Source organism: Moschus berezovskii, chromosome 4, assembly GCF_049115385.1.
Source record: "Moschus berezovskii isolate FMDL1 chromosome 4, NW_MosBer_1.0, whole genome shotgun sequence".
Taxonomy (NCBI): Eukaryota; Metazoa; Chordata; class Mammalia; order Artiodactyla; family Moschidae; genus Moschus; species Moschus berezovskii.
This window is the reverse complement of record NC_142463.1, coordinates 109,015,611-109,040,400: the sequence shown is the minus strand read 5'-3', so window position 1 is coordinate 109,040,400 and position 24,790 is coordinate 109,015,611. Positions and strand designations below refer to the sequence as shown.

At 44.3% G+C, this 24,790-nt stretch overlaps 1 protein-coding gene across 1 annotated transcript; it reads left to right on the top strand.

Moving 5' to 3' along the window:
- Positions 1-1,043: 1,043 nt before the first annotated feature.
- Positions 1,044-24,790, top strand: SHE (Src homology 2 domain containing E). The gene is made up of 6 exons (XM_055402853.2): positions 1,044-2,445; positions 5,615-5,741; positions 14,254-14,583; positions 16,503-16,659; positions 17,112-17,231; positions 18,698-24,790. The coding sequence occupies exons 1-6, from the start codon at positions 1,840-1,842 to the stop codon at positions 18,924-18,926; spliced, it is 1,569 nt and encodes a 522-aa protein (XP_055258828.1). The 5' UTR covers positions 1,044-1,839; the 3' UTR covers positions 18,927-24,790.

Genomic DNA, 24,790 nt, shown 5'->3' with positions numbered 1-24,790 from the left:
TTGAATTGTTTCCAGCTGTAGAAAGAAACTGCTCTAGTAGCTGCTAAATTTAAACAGAGTAAACAGTGATTAAGATAATTCAAAGGCTGAAGTATTGATGAATAAAAACAGAAAGGTTGGCGGGCAGAATCAGGCTACAGGTGTTACTCCCAAATTCCTGGTAATCCCTGGAAGTCTATGGGCTTCTGAAACAGGGCAGGCAACAACACTTCCAAGCAAGGGCCCAGGATAAATCTTTCAAGCATGCTTTTAAGGGCCTGTCAAGTACTATGCTAACTAAACGGCTAATGCACAGTCTCATTTAATCCTCACGGAAAGTCTCAGAACTTGTCATTATCACCCCACTGTACAAACGAAGTCCTGGTGGCTCGGAGGCCGTAACCAGGTAGTCTGAGAGTCCATTCGGTCTCCACGGTTTGTAGTAGATTTAGAACATACTGCGTTAGCCTCAACAGCGCTTTCAGTTTTTTAAGCTAATAAGTTTTTAAACTGCTTCGAAAGGGAAGAAGATGGCAGAGGCGTCTTTTCACGTAAAGTGCCCCGCAGTTCTGCACAAAGTGCTCCCCATCTGCACGGATTCAGTCTCTGCGGTCCACTCCCAGCCGCCAACCCCACTAAAAATTAGCTCTGCCCCCAGGCGAGAGCAAGCGACAAAGTCCGAGGGGGACAATTCGCCCCACCACCGTGGAGTGAAAATGAGGGGTGCTGGTTCCAAAGTGCCTCCCGACGCCCGCTGCTGCCCGTCCGGCAGCCGGGAGGCCGGGAACCAACAAACCGTACCTCTCCCGCGCCAGGCGCGTCCAGCCTGCAGCCCAGACGCCAAGCCTTCGCGCCTCCTCTCTAGCAGCTCCGCCTCCTCCGACGCCCCCGGGCGCGGGGCGGGGCCACCCCTCCGCAGCCAATCGCCCACCGCGGCTGCAGCGGGGGGCGGGAAGAGCCGGGTGCTCTCGGCGCCGAGCCCGCCGTGCCACCCGGGACCGCAGATGCGCCGGCTCCTGGGCCAGTGCCCGCGGCCTCGTCCCCTGCTTTTAGTAGGCACTCTCTCACACACACATCCCCAAAATACGCTTGCAGAGAGAGTGGAGCGAGTGACCGCGACGCACCTCTAGCTCTTTTGGGAGTGGAAGAGCTCCCATCCTGGGTTGGAGAGGTGCACGTGGCGCACTCGGGCTGAGTTTGAAGACAGCGCCTGGTCGAGACCCGCTCGGTGGTGATGGGGAGCTGCTTGTGCAAAAAGTGGGAGGCCCTAACCACGCGGGCACAACCGCTCAGCACGTAAAGCTGCTGCTACCTTCCCCTGAACATGCACCCCCAGACCCTCCTCTACAGAGGCGCTGACCCCGGCGCCCCCGGATCCGGGCGGGAAGTGGCGCGCGGGGAGGCGCCAGCCTCGGAGGGGAGGGGCTCGCGGAGGGGGCGGTCGGCCGGCTGGCTGCCCACCGTCCGTCGCGGTGCCGGGGACACTCCCGCCGCCTCCGCTCCGTCCCCCTGGTCCCCGGGAGTGTGGGCAGGGCTGTCCCGGGGCTTCCGTGGGCCCGGCCTCTCCCACTTCTGGAGGAAAAAGCAGGGGAAGCCCCCGGCGCCCGCCGCCTCCGGAGAGCCGCGGAACCCCCGGCCGTGCAGGCGCTGAAGACGACCTCGGGCGGGGCCCCGGTGCGTAGTGCCTGTCGCCGTCCGTGTCCGGAGCGGCGGCCCGCGTCCGCCCGCTCGGCGCCCTGAGCCCCCTGCCCGGGGCAGCAGGGGCCCCACCCTGCGGGGCGTGGGCGACGGCCGGCCGGGGACCAGCAGAGCCGCCGTCGCGGGGCCTTGCCGCGGCCTCCAGCAACCCAGCCCCGGGGAATGCAGTGGCCCCCGGTCCCTGGCGCCTCTCCGTGTCTAAGCTGGGCCTCCTCGCTCGCCTGCTCCGCGGCCACGACGCTCCTGAGCCGCGCCGGCCGGGCCCCCCTCATGGCGGCCAAGTGGTTCAAGGAGTTCCCCCTGAACCTGAAGACCGTGTCGGAGCGGGCCAAGCCCGGCGGCGGGGGAGGCGGCAAACTGCGCAAGAACTCGGAGGCGGGCGGCTCCGGGCCCGCCCCGGGCAAGGGCCGCAAGAACTCGGCGGCCGAGCTGGGCAGCGGCCGGGCCGGGGTCGGCCCCTCTAAGGACAGCCGGCTGTCCCGGGATAGCCTGCAGGGCCTGATTCAGGCCGCCGCGGGCAAAGGCCGCAAAAACTCCCGGACCACCGAGGAGGAGCCCCACCGGGGCGCGGCCAAGAGCTCAGGCTGCAGCACCTACATCAACAGGCTCATCAAAGTGGACACTCAGGAGAAGAACGGGAAGAGCAACTACCCCAGCAGCAGCAGTAGCAGCAGCAGCAGCAGCAGCAGCTCTTCCTCCGCGTCCTCTTCCCCTTCGTCTCTGGGCCCCGAACTGGACAAGGGCAAGGTTATTAAGCAGCAAGACACGGTAAGAATACAATCTCCCTTGGACCACCTCTGCCCTACTGAATCCTAACAGTGGCAAGGGAGCATCGTGAACCCGCAGAACTCTAGGGTTTTTTTATACCTCAGAGAAGATGAGGATGTATTTTCCCCATCTGACATTGATGACCGCTGAGTGACCATTTAAAATCATTTGTTTGTTTAATCTTGAAAAATTCTTATTCTAGCCTTGGGGATCTTGGCAGAAATATACTTTCCATTTAATTTTGTTATCAGTTTAGAAGAATAATTGAATGAGACAATTGGGTGCTTTGTTGAATTTGACTCCCTTGTAGATGTTATGTACTTTAATATAGAAATCCAGGGGAATTGCAAAGCTAGACTTGTGTATAATTTTATTCTTCTTGAGCATAAGGAATGGTCACCTTTAAACTGCTTAAGTGTGAATTTTAAAGCTCCAGGGGATGGATTAGCCACTACCCACCCTCTCTGCGGGAAACTCCATCATTCCTTGCACTTTACCCAGTATAGAGTTTCTCCACGCTTCATTAGCACCCCAAGTTTACAGCCCTTTCATTCATCCCATTGGAGAAGGAAATGGCAACCCACTCCGGTATTCTTGCCTAGAGAATCCCGTGGACAGAGGAGCCTGGTGGACTGCTGTCCTTAGGGTCGCACAGAGTCAGACACGACTGAAGTGATTTAGCACGCATGCATGCATTGGAGAAGGAAATGGCAACCCACTCCAGTATTCTTGCCTGGAGAATCCCAAGTACAGAGGAACCTGGTGGGCTGCGTCTTTGGGGTCACACGGAGTCGGACATGACTGAAGCGACTTAGCAGCAGCAGCATTCATACCATGAACACTTGCTGTGCAGGAGCCATGTAGGATAGGGGGCAAGGGGCTCTAAGGGCTAGGGCTGTGGAGGATACAGAACAGGACAAGGAACTGCCCCAAAGGAAGTTACAGATCAGGAGAGAAGGTGTTTCCTGCTTCGTACATTCCGGAGGTTTTCTGGGTACCGTCCAGTGTGAGACAGTTAAGAAAAGAAGTATGACGAGACCCACTTCATTTATACAGAGATGAGTTGGGGTTTTGTTTGTTTTTAAAAAGAAAAGACAGAAAGCTCACACCCAGCTTTCAGACTCCAGCCCAGGTGATCACTTCCCTGTCATGAGAACTTTCTCTTGCCGAGGCTTCAAACATGCTGCCCACCTGGGTGAGGTCAGGAGCAGGTAGCACATACTATGTGTGTCTGCACTGGCCCTTCTGTTCATTCCTCCATTTATTCTGTCCAAGTATTTACAGCATACCTACCTGAGTGCCAGACACTGGTGGGAGAGTTTGGGAAGATGGCCAGCTCACCCAGACATTAGTCAGTGGTCTCTGTGAGTATTTACCTGGATTATAAGCACCTTGCAGCCGAGTGCTGAGTATCATGCTTCTTGCTCCTTGGTGTACCTTGGGGATGCAGTACACCTGAACAGGCAAGAAGCATGCAGTGAGAGAGTTAGTGGTAACCACAGTCCTCTGCAGTGACTGCCCAGGTATTTTCATGGTCAGTGCTTCTCAATGTCTGAAGTTTCTTAGGCCCTCTCCTCCCAGGAAGAGAACTCTCATCCAGGCTGCCCCCTCCTCCTCACTTCTCCCCATTTATCTGGATTTCTTTCCCAGCCCCAGTGGCACATCTCCGTGAACTCTTTGGAGAATATAATCAGAGATTGTATGAAGGACTGGGTTTCTTCCCTTAATTTTGATTCACCTTTGGTTTTTATGCCTCTCTTTCTCGTTAACTGGAATACATTTTTTATTTATACTATCCTAGCTGTTTATTTGTGGAGCCACATTGATAATAGGGGAAGTGCTATGCTTTTTAAAAATGAATGTTTCTTGGGACTTCCCTGGTGGTCCAACAGTTAAGACTCTGAGCTTGCACTGCAGGAGGCAGGGGTTCTTACCCTGGTCATGGAACTAAGATCCTGGGTGCCTTGCAGTGCAGCCCCCCTCTCCCCAAAAAGAGTATCTTTTCTCCATAAAATTTCCATAGAACTCTTCCTTCCTGAGAAGTATCTGTCAGACGCAGGCTCCCTGATTTCCCACATTGTCACTCAGCTGCTGCACTACAGAACTGTTGCACTCACACCACCTTCCAGGCACCTTCCTGTTTTCAGAAGGATGGATGCTTTCTGTCACAAATACGGATGAAAACTTCCCTGGTGGCACAGTGGATGAGAATCCGCCTGCCAGTGCAAGGAACACGGGTTCAAACCCTGGGCTAGGAAGATTCCATATGCCTCAGAGCAACTAAGCTCGTGCTGTACAACTTCTGAGCCCACACTGTAGAGCCTGCAAGCAACTTACTGAGCCCAAATGCTGCAACTACTGAAGCCTGTCTGTGCTCCACAACAGCAGAAGCAATGAGAAGCACTTGCACCGCAACGAAGGGTAGCCCCCTTACCACAACTGGGGAAAGTCCATGCACAGCAATAAAGACCTCGTGCAACCAAAAAATTAAAAGAAAGAATATTTGAAAAAAACTATCTGATTGCTGTCTATGAGAATCAGTGTGTTTATAAATCATTGAACCTAGAACCCCCACAGTACTGTTCAGCTCTGCCCTGTTTCTTAGGCTTCTTATTATGAAGCCCATTTCTTTAGAGCTGTTACAAATTCTTGAGGACAAGAAGGTGGTCTTGGTCTTATTTTATTCCCTCAGTGCCTAGCCAGTGCCAGTGGACGTGCGGTATCAGTGAGTGATGAGCTGACTTACCATGGCTATGTTGCTCAAATAGTTGGCATTTAAAAAAAAACAAAGTCATAGAAGAGGTAGGAGACCAGTTCATTTTCTTCTACTGTAAGGGCATAGATATCCTCCACCCTCTGCCATCCACCCTGCCACACTTTAACCAGCAAATGCCTTATTGCTTGGAGAGAGAGAGGGAGGTGAAAAGAGCCTTGGGAATAAGCAGGAGAGCTTGGATGGATTGTTGCCAATCAATTATACTACCAGAATAAACCAGATGTTTGTCCAGCTGGGTGGATAATAATGTGATCAAGTGCAAAAGCTCTTCAGAACTGGTTGGAAATTTTGAACTCTTTTGGGGTCTGCAGGGTTTTAGTAATCTTTTTTTGATACCATTGTCACTCTGTTATGTGATAATCATTAGTAACTCCCTGTCTGGTTTTCTTATAGGTCATCATTTTAGAAGACTATGCCGACCCTTACGATGCTAAACGGACGAAAGGTCAAAGGGATGCAGAGAGGGTAGGGGAGAACGACGGTTATATGGAACCCTATGATGCCCAGCAAATGATAACAGGTTTGTAACCAGGAGCTGCTTTATACTGAAATCTCGCACTCAACTTGGAATGTAGTAAATAAATAAATAAGAACCAGTGTGTATTTGGGGAAGAGAGGTGAAGGAACTTTATCAGATTCTCCTGTGGGGAAGAAACAGAAATTAGACCGAAAACTAAAGTCAAAATATCTAGCTAACATCCTTAATGGTTTTGTATCCTTCAGTTTTAGAATTTGCAGGGGTCTTTAAAGTTTTTCTAATTCTATGCAAAGTGACACTTGTGAATTAGCAGATCTTCTGAGGATGTGATCTCCAGTTTTCAAATAATTTAAATACACCTCTTGGCCACTGTCAAATGGAAGCCATAATGGAAGTCATGAATCTGTACCAAGGGGGAGTAATTCCGACTTGTAAGTTGAGCAAACACTCTTGTCATTTTTTTTGGTGTCATATTTTTATTCATAATTTTCTTATGTTGGTGTAAACAATACTTAAACTAATTATTTAGATTTATTTGTGAAATTTTAGAGTAAGTTTCCTTTACTCCATAATGAAAAACTGATGTTTCTTAGGGCTGACTCAAGGGAGCCTTGTTCAACATGTCCTGGGTTTCATGCCTGGGAAGGAATAATTGGTCACACATTAAAGATTTTGTCTCTTCTGTTTAAAAACAGATTGAAAGGCTGTCAAGCGCGGGCTCCATAAGCATAGTCTCAGAAAAGTTGAGCAGGAGGGTAACCATAGCACCCTGGAAGGGTCAAGACAGGCTTCAGAGTGAGACGGAGCTGCAGCAGGAAAGCACTGTTCTGTTTCCTGCTCTCTGCTCACAGAGATAAGGCATCTCATTTGGGGAGGGTGTACCCTGGCCAGGCTGTGACCCTGAAGGTCACTGGACTGTGACCTCTGCTGAAATCTGTGAATGAAAGGAAGTGAAAATGAACTTAGAATTCTAAAAAATATCAGAGACTTGAAAGGAATAGGGGGAAAGATTTTCTTTTACATAAAACTGAGGGAAAAGCTTTTCTGAAAAAAAAAAAAGAATTAATGTTTTGCTTTAATTCACTTTTCTTTGTCCTTTGGTTTTTATTCCTCTCTTTCTCTTTAATTGGGATAAGTTGTTTGTTTATGTTATCTGAGGTTTTGGGGGGATTTTGTTTTGTTTTCTTACGGATCCACACTGATAATAGGGAGAGTACTTTGCTTTTTAAAAATGAATAATTCCCCCCATATAATCCTCACAAAATCCTGAAAACTAGGGGACACTAATACTACCCCTTGTTACAGGGTAGAAAATAAGACCAAAGAGATTCTGACTCTCATAAGATGTTTGCAAGGCTCTTTAAGAGACAGAACATAAATTAGAATCCAGATCTTCCCACTCCAGACTGAATGATATGCTCTCTACACCAAGGTGCCTCAGGACACATTCGGAATGGTATATGCAAAAGCACTTTAAACTTTACACATATCTTGCCTGGGAAATCCCATGGACAGAGGAGCCTGGTAGGCTACAGTCCATGGGGTCACAAAGAGTCCCCACGACTTAGCGACTGAACAGCAAGAACAGCAAGAACAGCAACAAGCCATCTTTCCACTCAGACTCACAAGGAAAGTTGTATTTAGCAGTCAAAAGTTTGTATGTAACTTGTTGCTTTTCCAAAAAAATAAATAAAATTTTAAAATAAAAAAAATAAAAGTCAGTGTCCAATATGAAATAAATGTAATAATAGTAGTAGCTAGCATTTAATATTGGAGCACATATTAAGTCCCAGGCTTTCTTTTAAACAGTTTACAGGAATAAGTATATTTAGGAATGCAACACTAATACATTCAATTAGAGAATAAATTAAAATTTATTATATATATATATCTTAAGAATTATCATTTTTTCCCTTTGCTCTTTTAAAAAAAATTTATATTGGTGAATTTTAGAAGATACTTCATTTAAAATATATATCACAAAACACCTACTCAAATTAATGTAGAGGATATACCTCTTATTCTACACATAGGTTACACAGCTGGACAGAATAACAGGAAGTGAGTTTACCGGAAGCTGGAAATAAGAGATTTGCTGCTGGGTGGGTTTTCTTTTTTTTTTTTTTCCTTTTACCTTTTTTGTTCAGTTTGCTCCCTGTACGGCTTGTCAAAGTCCAAGTTCAGAAATGTCTCATATTTCTTGAGAAATCTAAGGGGAATAAACAAAATTGTTTATTTCAGAATTTGTACAGAAGGTAGGGTTCTGATAAATATAATTTACTTGTGGAGCTCCCAGTTTCGGTACTCCCTTTTTAATACCTGTGAAGTGGGAGTAACATGCCTGATTTCAACAATGTCTTGGATGTATAGAACAGTGTTCATGATGGTATTTCGTAACAGCCAACAAAAATTTTCTAGGCATTTCTTTGCCATGTTCCAGGCCCTTCGCTGGGCTCTGGGCATCCAGTGAGCAAGATGCACAGGTCCCCGGTCCTTGTGGACCTTACACCCAAGGGGCAAACAGACCTAACAGCAGAAGAGACATCGCTGAGAAATACGGTAAATGCCGTGAAGGGAAGAATGAAAATCGTGATCTGCCTCAGGAAACAGAAGAAGGAATAGAAATTAAAAGGCATTTATTACTTTCCTATGGCCAAGTAACTGTGGGACCCAGACTCCCCAGATTTCCCTTTGCCCAAAACTTTGCTCTTAACTTTTAAAAGCTAAAGATTTGTAAATTTCTGAGTAAATTCTCACTAGATTTATCTGAAGGATTGTTTCATGAAAAAGATATGACAATGAATATGAGGCAATGTTAGTTTAAACTTGCTGTTCTTCTGCTAAATTTGCAGGAACATTTTAGCTAAATAAATGGCAGAAATGTTCTACTTAACTTAGCATGATGAGTTTTTTCCACCAAATGAAAACATTAGCATTGGGAGAGTTTTTCAAAGTTTCCTAAGATGGAGCCATCGTTCAGCATGCGAGTTCCTTCTGCAGCTGATGATCACACAAGTCGAGTGTCTCCTAGGTGCCAAGTTGCCAGATTACCTTACTGAATCCTACCATCCTGTGTGGTGGACGTTAGAAGTGTCTGATTTACAGAGGAGGAAGCTGAGGTTCAGAAAGATTCAATAACTTGTCCCAGTTATGCAGCTGGAAAGTGGGGGATACCAGGTTACCCAGCACCCTTTGGATTTAGTTACAGAGCTCCAGTCACAGAGTATCTTTAAATTTTGGTTTTTCCCTCCAGATTGTTTTATTGGTTGGTATAGATAGTCAAATCTAAAGGAGAACCTCCATTTAAAAAACTGTCCATCATGGAAAAGACAGAAGGCTTTTTTGATTTACTTATTTTGTCTGTATTTTGTTTGTTAAACTTAAGTTTCAGGACTTCTGATTTATACCTGCTTTTGTTCAGATATGTAGATTTGTTGGATAGGAAAATGTCAATATTAAATCAAAAGCTTGAGCACTGATAAAAGATCCCTATTTCTGATTCTAAGGGGAACATGGAGCCTTATAGGGCTCTAAGTCTGATGTTTTGAATACATGAAATGGACTGAGGGAAAAGGTATGTTACAAAAATTGTAACTAATATTCTACATTAAATCTTTGAGGCATAAAGTAAGATATGCTAGAGAAAGCATGGGCTTTGGAGGCAGTAGGCTGCCCCACTGACTACTGCACAGCCTCAGTTTATTCATTTGTGAAAATGGGCTAACATCTCTTGCTGCATTATGCTGAGGTTTCACTGAAATGCAGGTGCAGCATGCCTAGTACATGCATACATGGAAGCTATCACAATTATTTAGACACTTTAGAGAGAGAATTCCATTTTCAAAGAGAATTCTTAACAAGTATATTATTGTTGTTTAGTCTCTAAGTTGTGTCTGACTCTTTTGTGACCCCATGGACTGTAGCCCGCCCAGCTCCTCTGTCCATAGGATTTCCTAGGCAAGCATACTGGAATGGGTTGTCATTTCCTTCTTCAAGGGATCTTCCTGACCCAGGGATGGAACCCGGGTCTCCTGCATTACAAGCAGATTTTTTTACTACTGGGCCACTAGGGAAACCCCTGAATCAAGTATAGGGGACTATTAATTGCTAACTAGATAATTTAACAAAAAAAAAGTCTTGGTCTTCTGATATTTTTAAATATAAATGGCATAGTTATGCACAGCTACAGTTGGAAACTAAGAAGGGAAAAATTTTTGGCCCATATTATGTTTCTCGGCAACCGGTTGCAGATTTGAACTGGTGCAGGTCAGGCCTCGATTCAGCCATTGGTGAAATGGGTGTTTATCTGTAGCCCGTTGGCTGCATTCTGTTGTCTGCCGTGGTAAATGGCCTCTATCGGCAGAGCCAGGGTGTAGCTTCCTCTGGCCATTTCCTCCTTCTCAGGCTCGTTTCCTCTTGGAGCCAGCTCTGCACGTCAGGGGCTATTCTCCTGCAGGAAGGGTCGGCTTGCAGCCCCGCGATTGTTTCTGTTTCTATGGCGCCTCGGGTTGGGGGCAGCCAGGTGCTGGAATGGACTCGGAGGTGACTCCCCTTGAAGGGGCAGAGAGGCCTTGTGCTTAAGCCCTTTTTTCCCCCTCTCATTAAACACTGTTTTAAAAGATGATCGTACTCCTCAGATTTCACCCCAACCCCGGATCATCCTGGGATGGAACATTCTCAACTGTATGCCTTCCAGTGTTTTTCCCAGAGCTCTAAGTGTGCACTGACTATCTAAGAAGGAATATAAAGCCCTCATCATAAAAGTAAAACCCAAATACATGTGAAATAAGAACTCAAGATTTTAATCAGGGTACATCATTTTAACACAAACTCATTGAAATTTCCTGTGAACAGGGCTCCTTCTGTCTTAAGGTCGGACTCAACTCTTTCTCCATTTAGTTCAACCGGGACAGAATTGAGGTGAGGACTTTGGGAAAGGTTTCCCCAGCCTGTGCCAGTCTAAACAGAGAATAAACTAAGGTTTTGATCAGAAACTTTAAAATTCTAAATTCGTCCTTTGAATGCCTTTGTGTTTTCTCTTTCCTCTTTCCTAGTTCTGTAGAAAAGTTCTTTTTCAAAAATTCCAGCCTTATCTTAATTGAAAAGAGCAGAGTGTGTTTTTTTGTTTCTTGTTTTCCATAACGCCATCTAGAATAAGCAGTGAAGAAAAAAAGCTGTCGATTGAAAGTCAAGAGGCTTGGACCAGCGATGTTGGAGACCTCAAACAACCCGAGGCACCTTCCTGGCCTGGGGGTGGGGAATGGTCCTTAGCTCTCACATTCGGATGTGGAGGTTTTCATGCTAGGGGAACCCTTCTCCTTGGGCTGGGGCTAGCAATGATGAGATTAGTCCTGGAGAGCAGGAGGAACTGAGGTGGGGACCCAGGCAGAGTGGGAGTGCATCTCAGGCTTCTCTTCTTACTAAAATCACCTGGGGGAGCTTTTACAGCTCCGACTGCCTGATGGTTGTTGTTGTTTAGTTACTAAGTCATGTCTGATTCTGCAACCTCGTGGACTGTAGCCCACCAAGCTCCTCTGTCCATGGGATTTCCTGGGCAAGAATACTGGAGTGGGTTGCCATTTCCTTCTCCAGGGGATCTTCCCAACCCAGGGATGGAACCCATGTCTTCCGCTTGGCAGGCAGATTCTTTACCATTGAGCCACCAGGAAAGCCCCCCCAGTTCAGTTAATCAGGACCTGTGGTGATGGGACCCAGGCATGAGTCTTCATTAAAGCTCCCCCAGGTGATTCTATGCACCAGACTCACAGTTTTACAGGATCCAGCTGCAGTAAGGGGCCCCTATCCAGCAGAATTATAACCTCATCCTACAAGTAAATTTTGCCCCTTTGAATTAATATCCTGATTTTAATAACTTTTCCCTGGAGTGTTTCATTTACCATCCTTTCCTTGTTATAGAAGTCTGATGGAGTCAGTGGTTCTCTGTTTTACCATGCCCATTTTCAGTTACTTGTAGAAAGTTTCATTTCTTTTGTTTCTGTGGCACTGTAAATCTCCTGATCCTCTTCTTCTTTACCTGACCATTCCTGCTCAGTCTTTTTTGGTGACACTTCTTTTATCCAGCCTTAACTGAAGTCCCAGATTCTGCTTTTGATCCTCTTTCCTTTCTAATCAGCCTCCTTTTCTCTGATGATTGCTTTCATTCTTACAATACCAGCAATGATCCGTGTGTGAGTAACTCCTTGACATGTACCTCTGACCTTCATCTCTCTGCTGAGCTCCAAATGTATGTTGTCACCTGCCCAGAGAAGTTCTAGAACTCTTTCCCCTCCCTCCCTCCTCCCATCCATCATCCAACCATTATTTAGCACGGCTGTTTCCTACAAAGTCAGACAAGACATGGGGGTCCCTGGCCTGGCAGTCTCCACCAGACTGGAAGTTCAGACACGTCGACAAATCACACACTGAGAGAAGTGCAAGGCGGGAGTGAACTGATGAAGCGGCACCGCCGGGGGGAGTTGGGGCATTAGAGAAGGTCAGTCGGAGAGAGGAGGAGATGCTAGGCCAGACTCCAAAGCATTGGAAGATCACCAGCACACCGTGGGCATAAGACAGTGCAGTGTGCAGGGAACTTCAGAAGTTCTGTTTGGTTGAAACAGAGAATTGGATTTCAGGGGGGACAGGGACAGGCTGCTGTGGAGAGATGAAATCAGAGAGGGAAGTAGGGAGTGATGTGACTACAGAAGGTGTCCCGTGCCATGCTGAGCAGTTAGCACTTTGTAAGTGGACAGTTGAGAGCTTATGGGATGGCAAGTGATGAGATGTTTGCGTTTAAAAAGGTCCTCTTCACTGTGACCTGGTAGACTAAAGGCTTCCTCGTGGGCATTTAGAGGAAACCACAGCACAATGCTTGGTTAGCCTATGGTAGCACTGGCGGTAAAGAATCCACCTGCCAATCCAGGAGACATAACATGGGTTCGATCCCTGGGTCAGGAAGATCCCCTGGAGGAGAAAATGGCAACCCACTCTAGTATTCTTGCCTGGAAAATTCCATGGACAGAGGAGCCTGGCAGGCTTCAGTACATGGGGCTGCAGATTCATTCAGACACGACTGAGCAACTAAAGAACAACACATGATGCTTCTGGGCCCTGAGCTACTCGGTCCCCAGACTCTGCTGTGCTTTCCCACTGTGGCTCGCTGGCCGGTTAGCTGGTGGTTAGACGATTTGCATTGATTTCTAGGCTTCCATTCAGAGCGTACCTTTATTCTATCTTGTGCACCGTGTTGGAGTTCTCTTCCAGCAAAAAAAAAAAAATACATATATATATTTATATAGTTGTTAATTATATGCAATTATAACAATTATAATTGTTACTACCTGTTAAAAATTTCTAATGGTTCACTACTGTATACAGAACAATCGAAACTTTTTAATTCTGGCTTTTAAAACTTCTCCACTTTGGGGCCTGTCCAGCCTTTTCCAGCTTTTTCTCCCATACCACCTCTCCTCTCCTGGTCTTCTGTCCTTCGAGCTTCTCTCGCGATTCCCTGTGATGGGAACAAGCCCTTTCTCGTTCCCACCTCCATATCTTCACTCAGGCAGCTTCCTCCACTGGAAAAGACCTCTTCTATCAAAGTCAATGCATCTTCCATTTCTCTTCCACTTGGAGTCAATCCAAGTGTAGTGGCTAAGAGTATGGCTTCTAGAGCCCAACCTCCTGCTTTTGAATCCAGGCTTTGCACTTGCCGTCTTGAGCAATTTCCTTAAACTCTTTGTGCTTCAGTTTTGTCCTGTTATATGGGGAACTAATAGCGTCCACCTCATAGGGCAGTTGTGAAAATTACAATGCACTTAGAAAAAAATATGTAATACATGGTACACTATTGCTACATGTTAGATCTTAAGATACTATTTTTGTTTTTTTTTCCCCAACTCCTCTTTTACATATTCCGGGAGATAGTGAAGGACAGGGAAGCCTGGCATGCTGCAGTCCATGGGGTCTCAAAGAGTCAGACATGACTTAGTGACTGAACGACAACATTCTGTCATTGTTGGCCTGTCAAGTATTATTTGTAAATGCATCACTAGGTCGAAACCACCTTGAAGGCAAGAACTCTTGTCTAATGAACCTAAATATCTTCCCTCGGTGTATGTGGGCCCAGTGCTTGAATATAGTAGACACTCAATTCTCATTAAAATACTTTGCCCTCAGCTTCCTAACAAGACAGAAAGCCTTTGAAAACGATCCATACTCAAGAGGAGACAGGGGGACCAGGAACTATGGAGCAGATCCCCTGAGGCCCCTTCTCTTCTCTCCAACCACAGGGCCCCAGAGGCAGGCCTGCCTTCCGTTGTGATTCCCCTAATCCTTGGACTTGGTCCCGTCTCTGGCTCAGGGGACTGGCGGGAAGTTGTAGGGCCCTTCCCCGCCAGCGGGGCAGTCATCAGCCCCGGTAAGCAGCAATCCAGGTGTTCTTGGACACTTCCAACCAGACGGACCGGTCTGGTCAGAAGAGAAGCGGTGATTCGGTTCATCACCGGGCTTCCACGGTACATTTTCTTCCAAAGTATTCTGTGCGGTGTGTGTTTTTCAGAAATCAGACGACGAGGTTCCAAAGACCCCCTGGTGAAGGCGCTTCAGCTGCTCGACAGCCCGTGCGAGCCTGGAGAGAACGGCCCCAAGCCCGAGGCGCTGGCTAAGCGCCGAAGCTCCAAGGAGCTGCTGGCGAAGCCGCCGCAGCTGTACGACACGCCCTATGAGCCGGCGGCCGAAGCGGGCCCGTTCGCCGCCGAGGGGACGGAGCGGAAGGCGAGGTTGCCCCCGGACAGCCACGGACGGCTGCCCCAGGACGACGAGAGGCCCGCGGCCGAGTACGAGCAGCCCTGGGAGTGGAAGAAGGAGCAGATCGTGCGGGCGCTATCGGGTGAGGGCTGGGTCCGTGTCCCGCTCCTGCCTTCTTTCAGCTTCCCTGCTAGAGAACCCCTGCCCGCCCATTCAGCCACGGCGCTCTTCTTTATGTTCCTCGACTGCAAGTTTCTTTTTCCAAGAAATTTGATGACATGGGGAAATAAAAATTTGGCTATGGTTGAAAGAACAGCACTGAAGAAGATCCCTTAATGTTGCATGGGGTCCTCTATCCTGGGCGTCTTCATTTCCCTTTATCCTTGCAGTATGCAACTGGGACATGCCCTAAATCACTATTGGAAAAATCTTGTCTAATCACCACTACAGGCTGTCACATTGAGAGCAGCTTCTTCTGACTCTTGCTGCTATTCCTCCAACCTTTTCAAATTTTTGTTTATAATAAGGTGGCAGTAGTGGAGAATCCCAGGGACGGGGGAGCCTGGTGGGCTGCCGTATATGGGGTCACACAGAATCTGACACGACTGAAGTGACTTAGCAGCAGCAGCAGTGGATCAAATGGATTATAGGAGAGGTGGTTGGAAAGCAGGAGGAAGCTAGCTTTTTTTTTTTTCCTGTCGAAAATCCTCCTAAAGGAATCAGTTCTTCAGCTGTGAACTGTTTTTAATAACTTAAGAGGAAGTTGATGAGTAGATTGTCAGTAGATATTAAAGGTCAGCCTCCCTCCTGCTTCTCCCAAGACATAGGTTTTCTACCTATCTGGCCACCTAATTTCTTTTGCCTTTGATTTTAAAAGTTAGGGATATTTTTTCTCTCTTAACAAAAGCTATGCTTTCAATTAAAACTGTTGTCAATGTAAAGGGTGAATAGAAAAGATAATTTGTTTGATAGCAAACATTTGAGTCCGGATGGGCTTGGGCTCAGCTGGTAAAAAACCCGCCTGCCAGTACAGGAGACTCAAGAGACGTGGTTTCAATCCCTGGGTTGGGAAGATCCCCTCAAGAAGGAAATGGCAACCCACTCCAGTATTCTTGCCTAGGAAATCCCATGGACAGAGGAGCCTGGCGGGCTACAGTCCATGGGGTCCCAAAGAGTCAGATCCAACTGAGCATGGGTGCACACACACACACACATATTTGAATCAGGTTTTCTTTTTATGTGCTTTAATTTTTTTTAATAATTTTATTCAAGTATAGTTGATTTAGTGTGTGTTAATTTCTGCTGTACAGCAAAGTGAGTCAGTTATACATATATATTTTTTTTGTATTCTTTCCCATAATGGTTTACTACAGGACATTGAATATAGTTCCCTGTGCTGTTCAGTAGAAGCTTGTTTACCATCCTGTACATACTAGTTTGAATATGCTAATCCCAGGCTCCCAGTCCTTCCCTCCCCCACCCTCAAGTCAGTTTTTGTTTTATTCTAGAATTATTTTCCACAAATCCCTACTGGTTACCAACTACTGTGCTAAATGCTGCTCATTTTATCTCTTTATCTTCTATCCAACGTAGATATCATGGTGTTGTTAAGACACTGTTAGTAGTTTCTATTTCTCAGTTGATTTTTCTCTTTATTATTTCATAGTGAAAACTTCATTTGGTTTCATAGAATGATACAGTCTTGGAAGGAGTCATTACCTGAAACTCTGTTTAGTCTTTTATTCTAAATATACCAAAAGGACAAGTTTTTTTTAAAGTACATTCTGAAATATACTGAAGTGGTTTCTCCTCATGTTCTAAAACCATTCTCTATTAATGAACATCTTGCAGTAAAAGTGGCTGCGTGTAGATGCTAGCGGTATGATCTAATATCAAAGACAGCATGAGCTCAGCTACCCCAGGGCCTTTGTAGTACATTTTAGCTCAAATTAAAGAAAGAGGAAAACTTCTTTCCTAAGATGAGGCAGACAAATTCTTTTCTTTGAGGTATACATAGGTCATGTCAGTGGCCTCTGATGTTAAATGGAGTCTTCCTTCCAGTTCAGTTTGAAGGCTCTGAGCGACCTTCTGTCAAGGAGGAGACAGTGAGGCAGCACCACCGACAGAAGAGCTGGACCCAGAAGATCTTGAAGCCAGCCCTGACTGACCACAGCGAGGGGGAGAGAGTGGACCCAGCCCTGCCGCTGGAGAAGCAGCCGTGAGTCTCCTCCCCAGACGCACGTGACACAAGGTGGCTGGGAGCTTGTTGAGAGCCTTGGTGGGGCACACTAGCTCATTTTAAGTCTTTCTGTGGTGTTGAATACTTGTCTGGGTGGGGCTTATTCATGAAAACCCATTTTCCAAGCCCAGTGCCTTTGTACTGAGGGAAAAATGCGGCCCGAGAACCCGATCTCAAATTCCATTCCCCAGTATAGAGTGAAAACTTTTTAAGTGACTCTAGCCCTGTTAACTCCCTTTGGGGTGATGGATAGGTTTTGTGATCCAGGATTACCCAGATCTCATTTCGTCTATTTTGAATGGGAAGCCGGATCTAGTCCAGGCTGTTGAGCTTTCATCAGAAGGTCATTTCCAAAATTGCTTTATGGAGTGAGGCCCTGTCTGGATTGGGATCTTGATGCTCATGGTTTCTCCCCCTGCCCCATTTTTCAGTTGGTATCATGGTGCCATCACCCGTGCTGAGGCAGAGAGTCGACTACAGTCCTGCAAAGAAGCTGGGTACCTGGTTCGAAACAGCGAGTCAGGAACCAGTAGGTACTCCATTGCACTAAAGTGAGTATTAAGCATCCTAGACTTTCCTATCATGGGAAAATGACCAGGCAAAAAAGATATGTTGGGTTGGCCAAAAAGTTCATTTGGGTTTTTCTGTAAGATCTTACACTTTTTGGTCAACCCAATACTTTATATGGTCCGCAGGAATACATATTGACAGAAAATAAGATGCGCTTGCTTGGACAACGGAATATGACATACTTTGTTTAGAATGCAAAATTGGGGGAATTCCCTGGCTGCTAAAGTGGTTAGATCTCTGCACTTTCACTGCCGTGGCCCGAGGTTCAATCCCTGGTCAAGAAACTAAGTTCCTGCAAGCCATATGGTGCAGCCAAAAAAAGAAAGAATTCAAAATTGGTGATGGGTAAATGTCCCAATATCCCTTATGATAAAGAGGGATAAATATCCCTATATCATATCATTGTACATTAACTAGTTTCTGCGTTTTGTGATCTAAAGTAGGTCCTCTCAGAGAAATCATTTCTGGTAAAAATAATTTCTAATGGGATAGTTCAGTTGTTCTTTTACTCTCTAGTGTTTGGGGCTTTAAGTAAATTGGAGATTCATTGATTGTCAAAATGCCAACTGCAATTTTGGTACCAGTTTATTCTGTTGAAGAAGGAAACACTGCCCTGCGATGACTCCCGTGTCCAGTTGTACACAGAACATTCATTTTTGCCCAGTAGGCTTATTCCAATAAGCCTGGTGTCATGGAAATTGTCGTTGCTCTGCGAGTTCAGTGGTTCTATATTGGAGGATCATTGTCAAGAGCCCTAACAGCATTTCCTTCCTGAGGAAGCTGAGCCCCTGCAGCTGAAACAATCAGACTGGAGGGGAAAAGAGATTGAGGGGGGAGCAACATGGCTCAGAAAATGGGATAGGCTACCAGATACACAATACCAGGAATAGCTTTGCTGTGTTCCTGAAGCGGGTGCTCTTGGATTAGATCTTTGAGCCTTCGGTGCCAGCTGTCATACACAACCAGAAACCGTGTTTCCAGATTGGGGTGTGGGGGTGGAGGAAGAAACAAGTTTTATTATTATTATTCTTAATGTTTCCTTTGGGGAGGAAAGAAAGAGGAAACCTTTCACATGTCTTTTTAGCCTTGACAAAGAGGTGAGTTTAAACCTCACCTTGTGGTCTCATTCTTGGGCTTAAGCACTAGTTTGGCAATTTGGGGGCAAGGAGGGACTGGGCATTTTTTTTTTTTTTTCCTTTTGGTTCAGTGCCTGATGACTTGCGTGTGTTAAGGATAAATGACCCAGGGGTGACGCACATTTAGCTGAGGGTTGTGAAGCTTCTGTGTGCTCTGCTAGAGTGCTAAAATCTCTTCTGTTTGTATTTAACAATTCCAGGAGTGGCTGGGAACCTGTTGGCCTATGAGTCTAGCTGAGATTGTTTTCAGTGAGGAGGGATCCCTCTGCTCACTCATTCATGTCTTCTCATCAGTTTTGGTTTTGTTCCAGGACTAGTCAAGGATGCGTCCACATCATAGTGGCTCAGACCAAAGACAACAAGTACACCCTGAATCAAACGAGCGCGGTCTTTGACAGCATCCCGGAGGTGGTACACTATTACTCCAGTGAGAAACTGCCCTTCAAGGGGGCAGAGCACATGACCTTGCTCTACCCTGTGCACAGCAAGCTGCACCAAGGCTCAGCCTCCAAAAGCCCCAGCGGGGCTTCCCACACCTAGGAGGGCAGCAGCACCCAACCGATTCTCGGGATGAGGCTGGACTACACCGTAATATTTGGGAGGAAGCAGGACTCTTCATTGAGAAGTCAAGTCTTTGGCCTTGAATCCATTCCCTGACACTTGGTTACTGACCTGTGCCTTTTCTCCTTGCTCAGCAGTTCTACAACGAGAAACCATAATTTACCAGTTGCCTCCACTCCCTGGAGTAGGGTTGTCTATTTGGGGCGTGACCCTCAGGCAAGGTAAGTCAGGAGTCCAGAAATACTAAGGTTCTCCAAAAATGCGCTAGTTATTTCCTGGAATACCTTAATCTCCAAATAAACCAACAAACTTGACATTTATGTAAAACAACAAAAAATGATCAAACGGACCCAAAGAGCATGTTATATATAAGACCCCTTCTCGGGGAAAAGCATGAACAGTGGAAAATGAGTAATAGTGGACACTTCGGAAAAAACTACCTTTCTCTCTTGAGGGTCCTAGTTCAACTCCAGAGTTCGTAAAAATTCACAACTTTAGAGTCTGACCAAAGGATTATTTTGTTGGCCAGCCTTCTAAGAAAAGTTTGTGTTTTCTCAATTTCTGTGGACTTTTGACAAATCAGTTATATAAGCATAAATGAGAAAGATTCCTGTGATTTAAGAATCACCAGTATAATTAAGCATTGGCAGTATTGCCATAATTCTGAATTATAGAATTAAATTGCAGAATAAGATACACAACAAAGATTTCATTTCTGAGTTTTAACAAATCTGAAAATTTACAAAGCTCAACAATTGTTTTCTTACTGAATAATAGAACCTCTGGTCTCTTCTTTCATCTTTGTCCATTTTAGTAGTTATTGGAACAACTGAATTTTTCATTTTCAGCCTTAAAATTAGATGTATTTTGCATTTTAGAGTAACTATATATATATATATGTGGGGTTCCCTTATATATATATATATATATAGGATTGTGGGAACTGAGTCTCTAAAACCTGCAGTTTCTTTTATGCTATACAAAGCAGACTGGTTTGCACTATATGAAAATATTTTAAGAGACTGATGTTTTCTCTAACCTCTACTGCTTAAAGATATTAAAATAATATAGTATTATCTTTATGATTTATGAATTTATATCACCAATGTACTTACTGTGAAAAAAAAATGTGGAAATGGCATACTGTGAGAAGGCTACAGTGAATGGCTCTGTAATGAAAACTGAGCAGATGTTTCTGTATTCCGGGTTTTGTAATTTGGTTCTTGAAACTGGTCCAGATACAAATGTGCTGACTGTCATCAATGAAAAGTTAACTTTTGTAACTAATGTTAAATATACAAAAAAATGTTGATCGAGTTAACTTTTAGGAAAACATCCTTAAGGTTATTAGTTATCATTTTACTATTAGGATTTAGAGATTAGTAAATATTCACATCTTTATTCAGTTAAGAATGTACCCAGTGTTGTGTGATCTTTGTTTTTAAAAATTTGAAAAGAACTTTTCCTCACTGGATCTCAATGATTTTATTAGTCAAGAATGTTCTGTTTTTTAAGTACTGATAGATTTTTTTTTAATGTACTGTTGTATGTACTTGTCTTTAGTACAAATTTTTTTTTTAATTTTTAGCATCAATAGTTCCAATTCCATTCACCAAATATTTATTTTCTTCCATATACAAATCATTCTATTAAACTTATTTTCAGTTAAACATTCTAGAAATTAAATCTTGTTTTTTACTTATTCTACAAAGGAAGTTCAGCCATTATCCTAATATAATAAACGCTGAAAACTTTGTAAAATTATTCCTTGTGCACTAAATGATTTCTAGCCCGTACCTAGCAACTGTGATGAATGTAATAATGAAGTAACATTTTGAAAGCAGACCTGATACATTAAGTGTTTATTGAGCTTTTATCATAGGCTCAGTATTGTGCATTCTTTATACTGTTTTTCTGTGACAGTTATGCTGTTTTCTTTATATAATTAAAAGTGGAGATGTGGCACTTATATATAGTCCAGTTCCTTCGCAATTGTGCAGGAGGTTATAGTAAGAAGAAGGGTAGTAAATTAGTAGAAGGGAGGGGATAAGCTACTATTTGCTTCCTGAAGTTGTGACACAAGCTGACAAAAGCCAGGGAATTCACAGCTGGGTGGTGGCACAAAGTACCATATGTTCTAAAAACAATTAGGCCCAGCAGGGTGTCCCTAATGGCTTCCTTGTTCAGCCTCCGGGGCCAGCTGATCTGAAGCCTTGTGACATATCTCTCTGAGCTCTGGCTGCTTGTGCCTTTTTGTCACTTTGTCCTGATACAAGTGTTTTCCTGTGGTCTTCACTCTTGAGTTCATCCAGTCTCCTGAAATATTTTCTGATTCTTTCTGGAGAGAATAATGTCTTCTCAAAAATCTGTACTCATTTGCCTTGAATTTTAGCATCCATGGAGCTTTTTACGACTGTCCTTACCTCTTTGTCACACTTTGTTTTTTAAAAATGCTTTGCTGCATGTTACAAGACAGGTTTATTTCATTGTCTCGTTTCAGGCCTCTAAGGACAGAGAGTGAAGGGACATTTCTATTTACTTTGCTGCCACAGTTTTTTGGTGGTTTTTTTTTTTTTAATCAGGATGAATTTCAACCACTGGAGTTGGTATATTTGAATAAATAGGAATGAAAAAGAAATGTTGCTACATGCACAAAAAGGTAAATACGGATATGCCTACTCTGTTCTGGGGATGGAAGTGTCCTTTATAGTTATCCAAAGTATTTTCTTAAGTATGTACCAAAAGAGCCTTAATTCTTTGCTGCTTAAAGTCTCCCTGTTTTGCTGAATAGTTATTCATTTATTGACCTCTGCCATGGCGGGGGAGTGTGGGCACATAATTTATAGGGCCAGCCAGATGTTTTTGAGATAGGTGGGAAAATAGTACATATTTTTTTAATTGGGTCATTTTAACTATGTAATTACTCTGTTAATGGCCACTGTTAGTAAATCTTAATACTTAATTCAGAAGAACAGCTGAGCATTTGAGACATTCTTCAGTTGCTTTTTAAATGAGAGTAGCTTTTCTAGTCTATTAAAATGTCCTTTTTTAAAAAATAAATAAAATAAAATGTCCTTTTTTAGTCAAAGGTTAATGGCTCATTTTTCCTTCAGTCTAGGGGGTATATGTTTCATTTCCTTTCTCTCCTGATCTTTTTAATACAATATTTAGCAGAATTTATTTGATACCTTTCTCACAGATGTCTTTTATTCATTAGTTGTCTGTTTCTTATTTCCCATAACCAGCACTATCTTGGCCTTGTGATCTGTTTAGAATCACTCTTCTTTATTGTCTTCTCCAATTTTCGTACCCCCTTAACTTGGAGAAACTTGGCCTGCAGTGAACCTTCATTTTTCCTACCCTAATTTCTGACCCTATAGGAAGAAAATGATGGTGTGTTGCTGCCATCTAATGGAGAGAAGGAAAATTGCAGTGGGAAAACAAAGCGCGTTTAGGGCAGGGTTTTCTAAAGGATTTCTGATACAGTCCTGAGCAGGAAAATGATGACACTGCAGTTGCCATCTTGAAATCTGCCCTTTCCTCAGGAAAGGTGATTTGCAACCTAATACAGCCACCGTCAGAGGCCCCTGGACTATGGCTGGATCATGACGTTTAGAATCTGAAATTGTTTCTTAATGAACATGCTGGCAAAAGATCACGGAGACAGGCATCTCATCTTTGTCAACGTTCTTCACCATTCAGTTACTTTGTCTGGGACCTTAACATTTTCAGTATCAACTAATACATAATGTTAAGTTTTGAAAATATTTGAAGATTGTATGTAATACAGGTGCCTATCTATAGTACTTTAGTAATTTATAGTATATCAGAAGGATTTTATTAAAATTTCTGGATGTATTGCAGTAGCCAACATAAGCTGCACGCCCTCCTGAAGATGGTTTACTCTGAACTGTAACTTTAAATAAACATTATTCCAAGAAAGTCTGTGTTTCTGCTTGAGTCAATTAGTTTTGAGAATCACCTTCCTTCATTTAAAAAAAAAAAAAGAAAAACACTTTTCTGCCATAGCAGGGAGAGTCAGAAGTTTCATTTGCAATCATTATTGATGAAATGTGTAAACAAACCACAGGTAAACATAACTAGCATATGTGACCTTAATTTTATTTTTCCCAGTTCAGCTTGAGAGCTGTATGTTTTCCTTCGCAAATAAAACAATAACACTTGTCTTTGAAGCTTTCCTCTTCCATTTCCTCAGTCGTCTTCTTCCTGAGTGGGCAGTTGTTACAGTAGTCCATGTCCCTGACTAGATATCTGAGTTGTGGCTTTGCTTTTGTTTTTTATCTTTGTTGTTCATACACGTGCCCCCAGCCCATCTGTGGGACGTGACGCTATTGTCTGTTGTGAATCTGTTTTTCACCCTCTACCAGGTGATTTCCACACCCAGCCATGAGAGCTGCCATTGGAAGCAACTCTAGAAACACAAATTCATTTGAGATTCCCGAAGAAGGCTATCCAAGTCTGCATTTCCATTGAACATTTATATAAATTGCCACCAGGTGGTATAAGTGTTCATTGTTTTTTCCCATCTGTGTTAACAGAAAAGGAAGTTTGCATTGAGAAATGTTCACCTCCCCCACGTCACCAGAGCAATTGAGTTCTTGTTTTCAGAAATAAGTTGAACACATTGTTTCCAACAGCCCTGGGTTTGGTCTGTTGAGCTTGGATTCTGACCCTGAGAAAGGCCAAGATGTAAGTAATGAGAATAAACTCTTGCTGTACACCAGGTGTGCTCCTGAACAAATGCTTTCCATGCTATATTATTCCACTTTAATCCTCCACAAGGCAGTGAACCAGGTGGTAGCCTCGTTTTTCAGATAAACACTGGATCAGTCACGTAGTAAGTGATAGCCCATACTATCACTATCACGAAGAATTGATGCTTTTGAACTGTGGTGTTGGAGAAGACTCTTGAGAGTCCCTTTGACTGCAAGAATCAACCAGTCCATCCTAAAGGAAATCAGTCCTGGGTGTTCATTGGAAGGACTGATGTTGAAGCTGAAATTCCAATACTTTGGCCACCTGATGTGAAGAGCTGACTCATTTGAAAAGACCCTAATGCTGGGAAAGATTGAAAGCAGGAGGAGGAGGGGATGACAGAGGATGAGATGGTTGGATGGTATCACCGACTCAATGGAAACGAGTTTGAGTTAATTCCAGGAGTTGGTGATGGACAGGGAGGCCTGGCGTGCTGCGGTTCATGGGATCGCAAAGAGTCAGACATGACTGAGCATCTGAACTGAACTGATACTGCAGTTCAGGCCTAATTCTGGAGTGGCTCTTAATTGCTCTACCTAGACAGACATACCTCATATTACTACGCCTCACAAATACTGCGATCTTTACAAGCCAAAGGTTTATGGCAATCTTGGTGCTATTTTTCCGACAGCATCCTCTCAATTCCTATCTCTGTCACATTTTGGTGGTTCTCACAGTACTTCAAAGCTGTTCATTATATTTGTTATGATGATCAGTAATGTTTGACATTACAATTGTGATTGTTTGCTGGTGCCATGAACCATGCCTATATAAGACGGTGAACTTAATAAGTGTTTGACTTTCCTGGTGAGAAGTGGTTAAGAATCTGCCTGCCAAAGCAGGGAACATGGGTTTGACCTCTGGTTCAGGAAAATTCCACATGCCATAGGTCAGCTAAGCCCATGAACCACAATTACTAAAGCCTGAGCGCCTAGAGCCCATGCTCTGCAACAAGAGGAACCACTGGGGTGAGAAGCCCCTGCTCCCCAAGACTAGCCAAAGCCTTCATGCAGCAACCGAGACCCAGTGAGGCCAACGATTATTTTTTATATTTTTAAAAATAAATG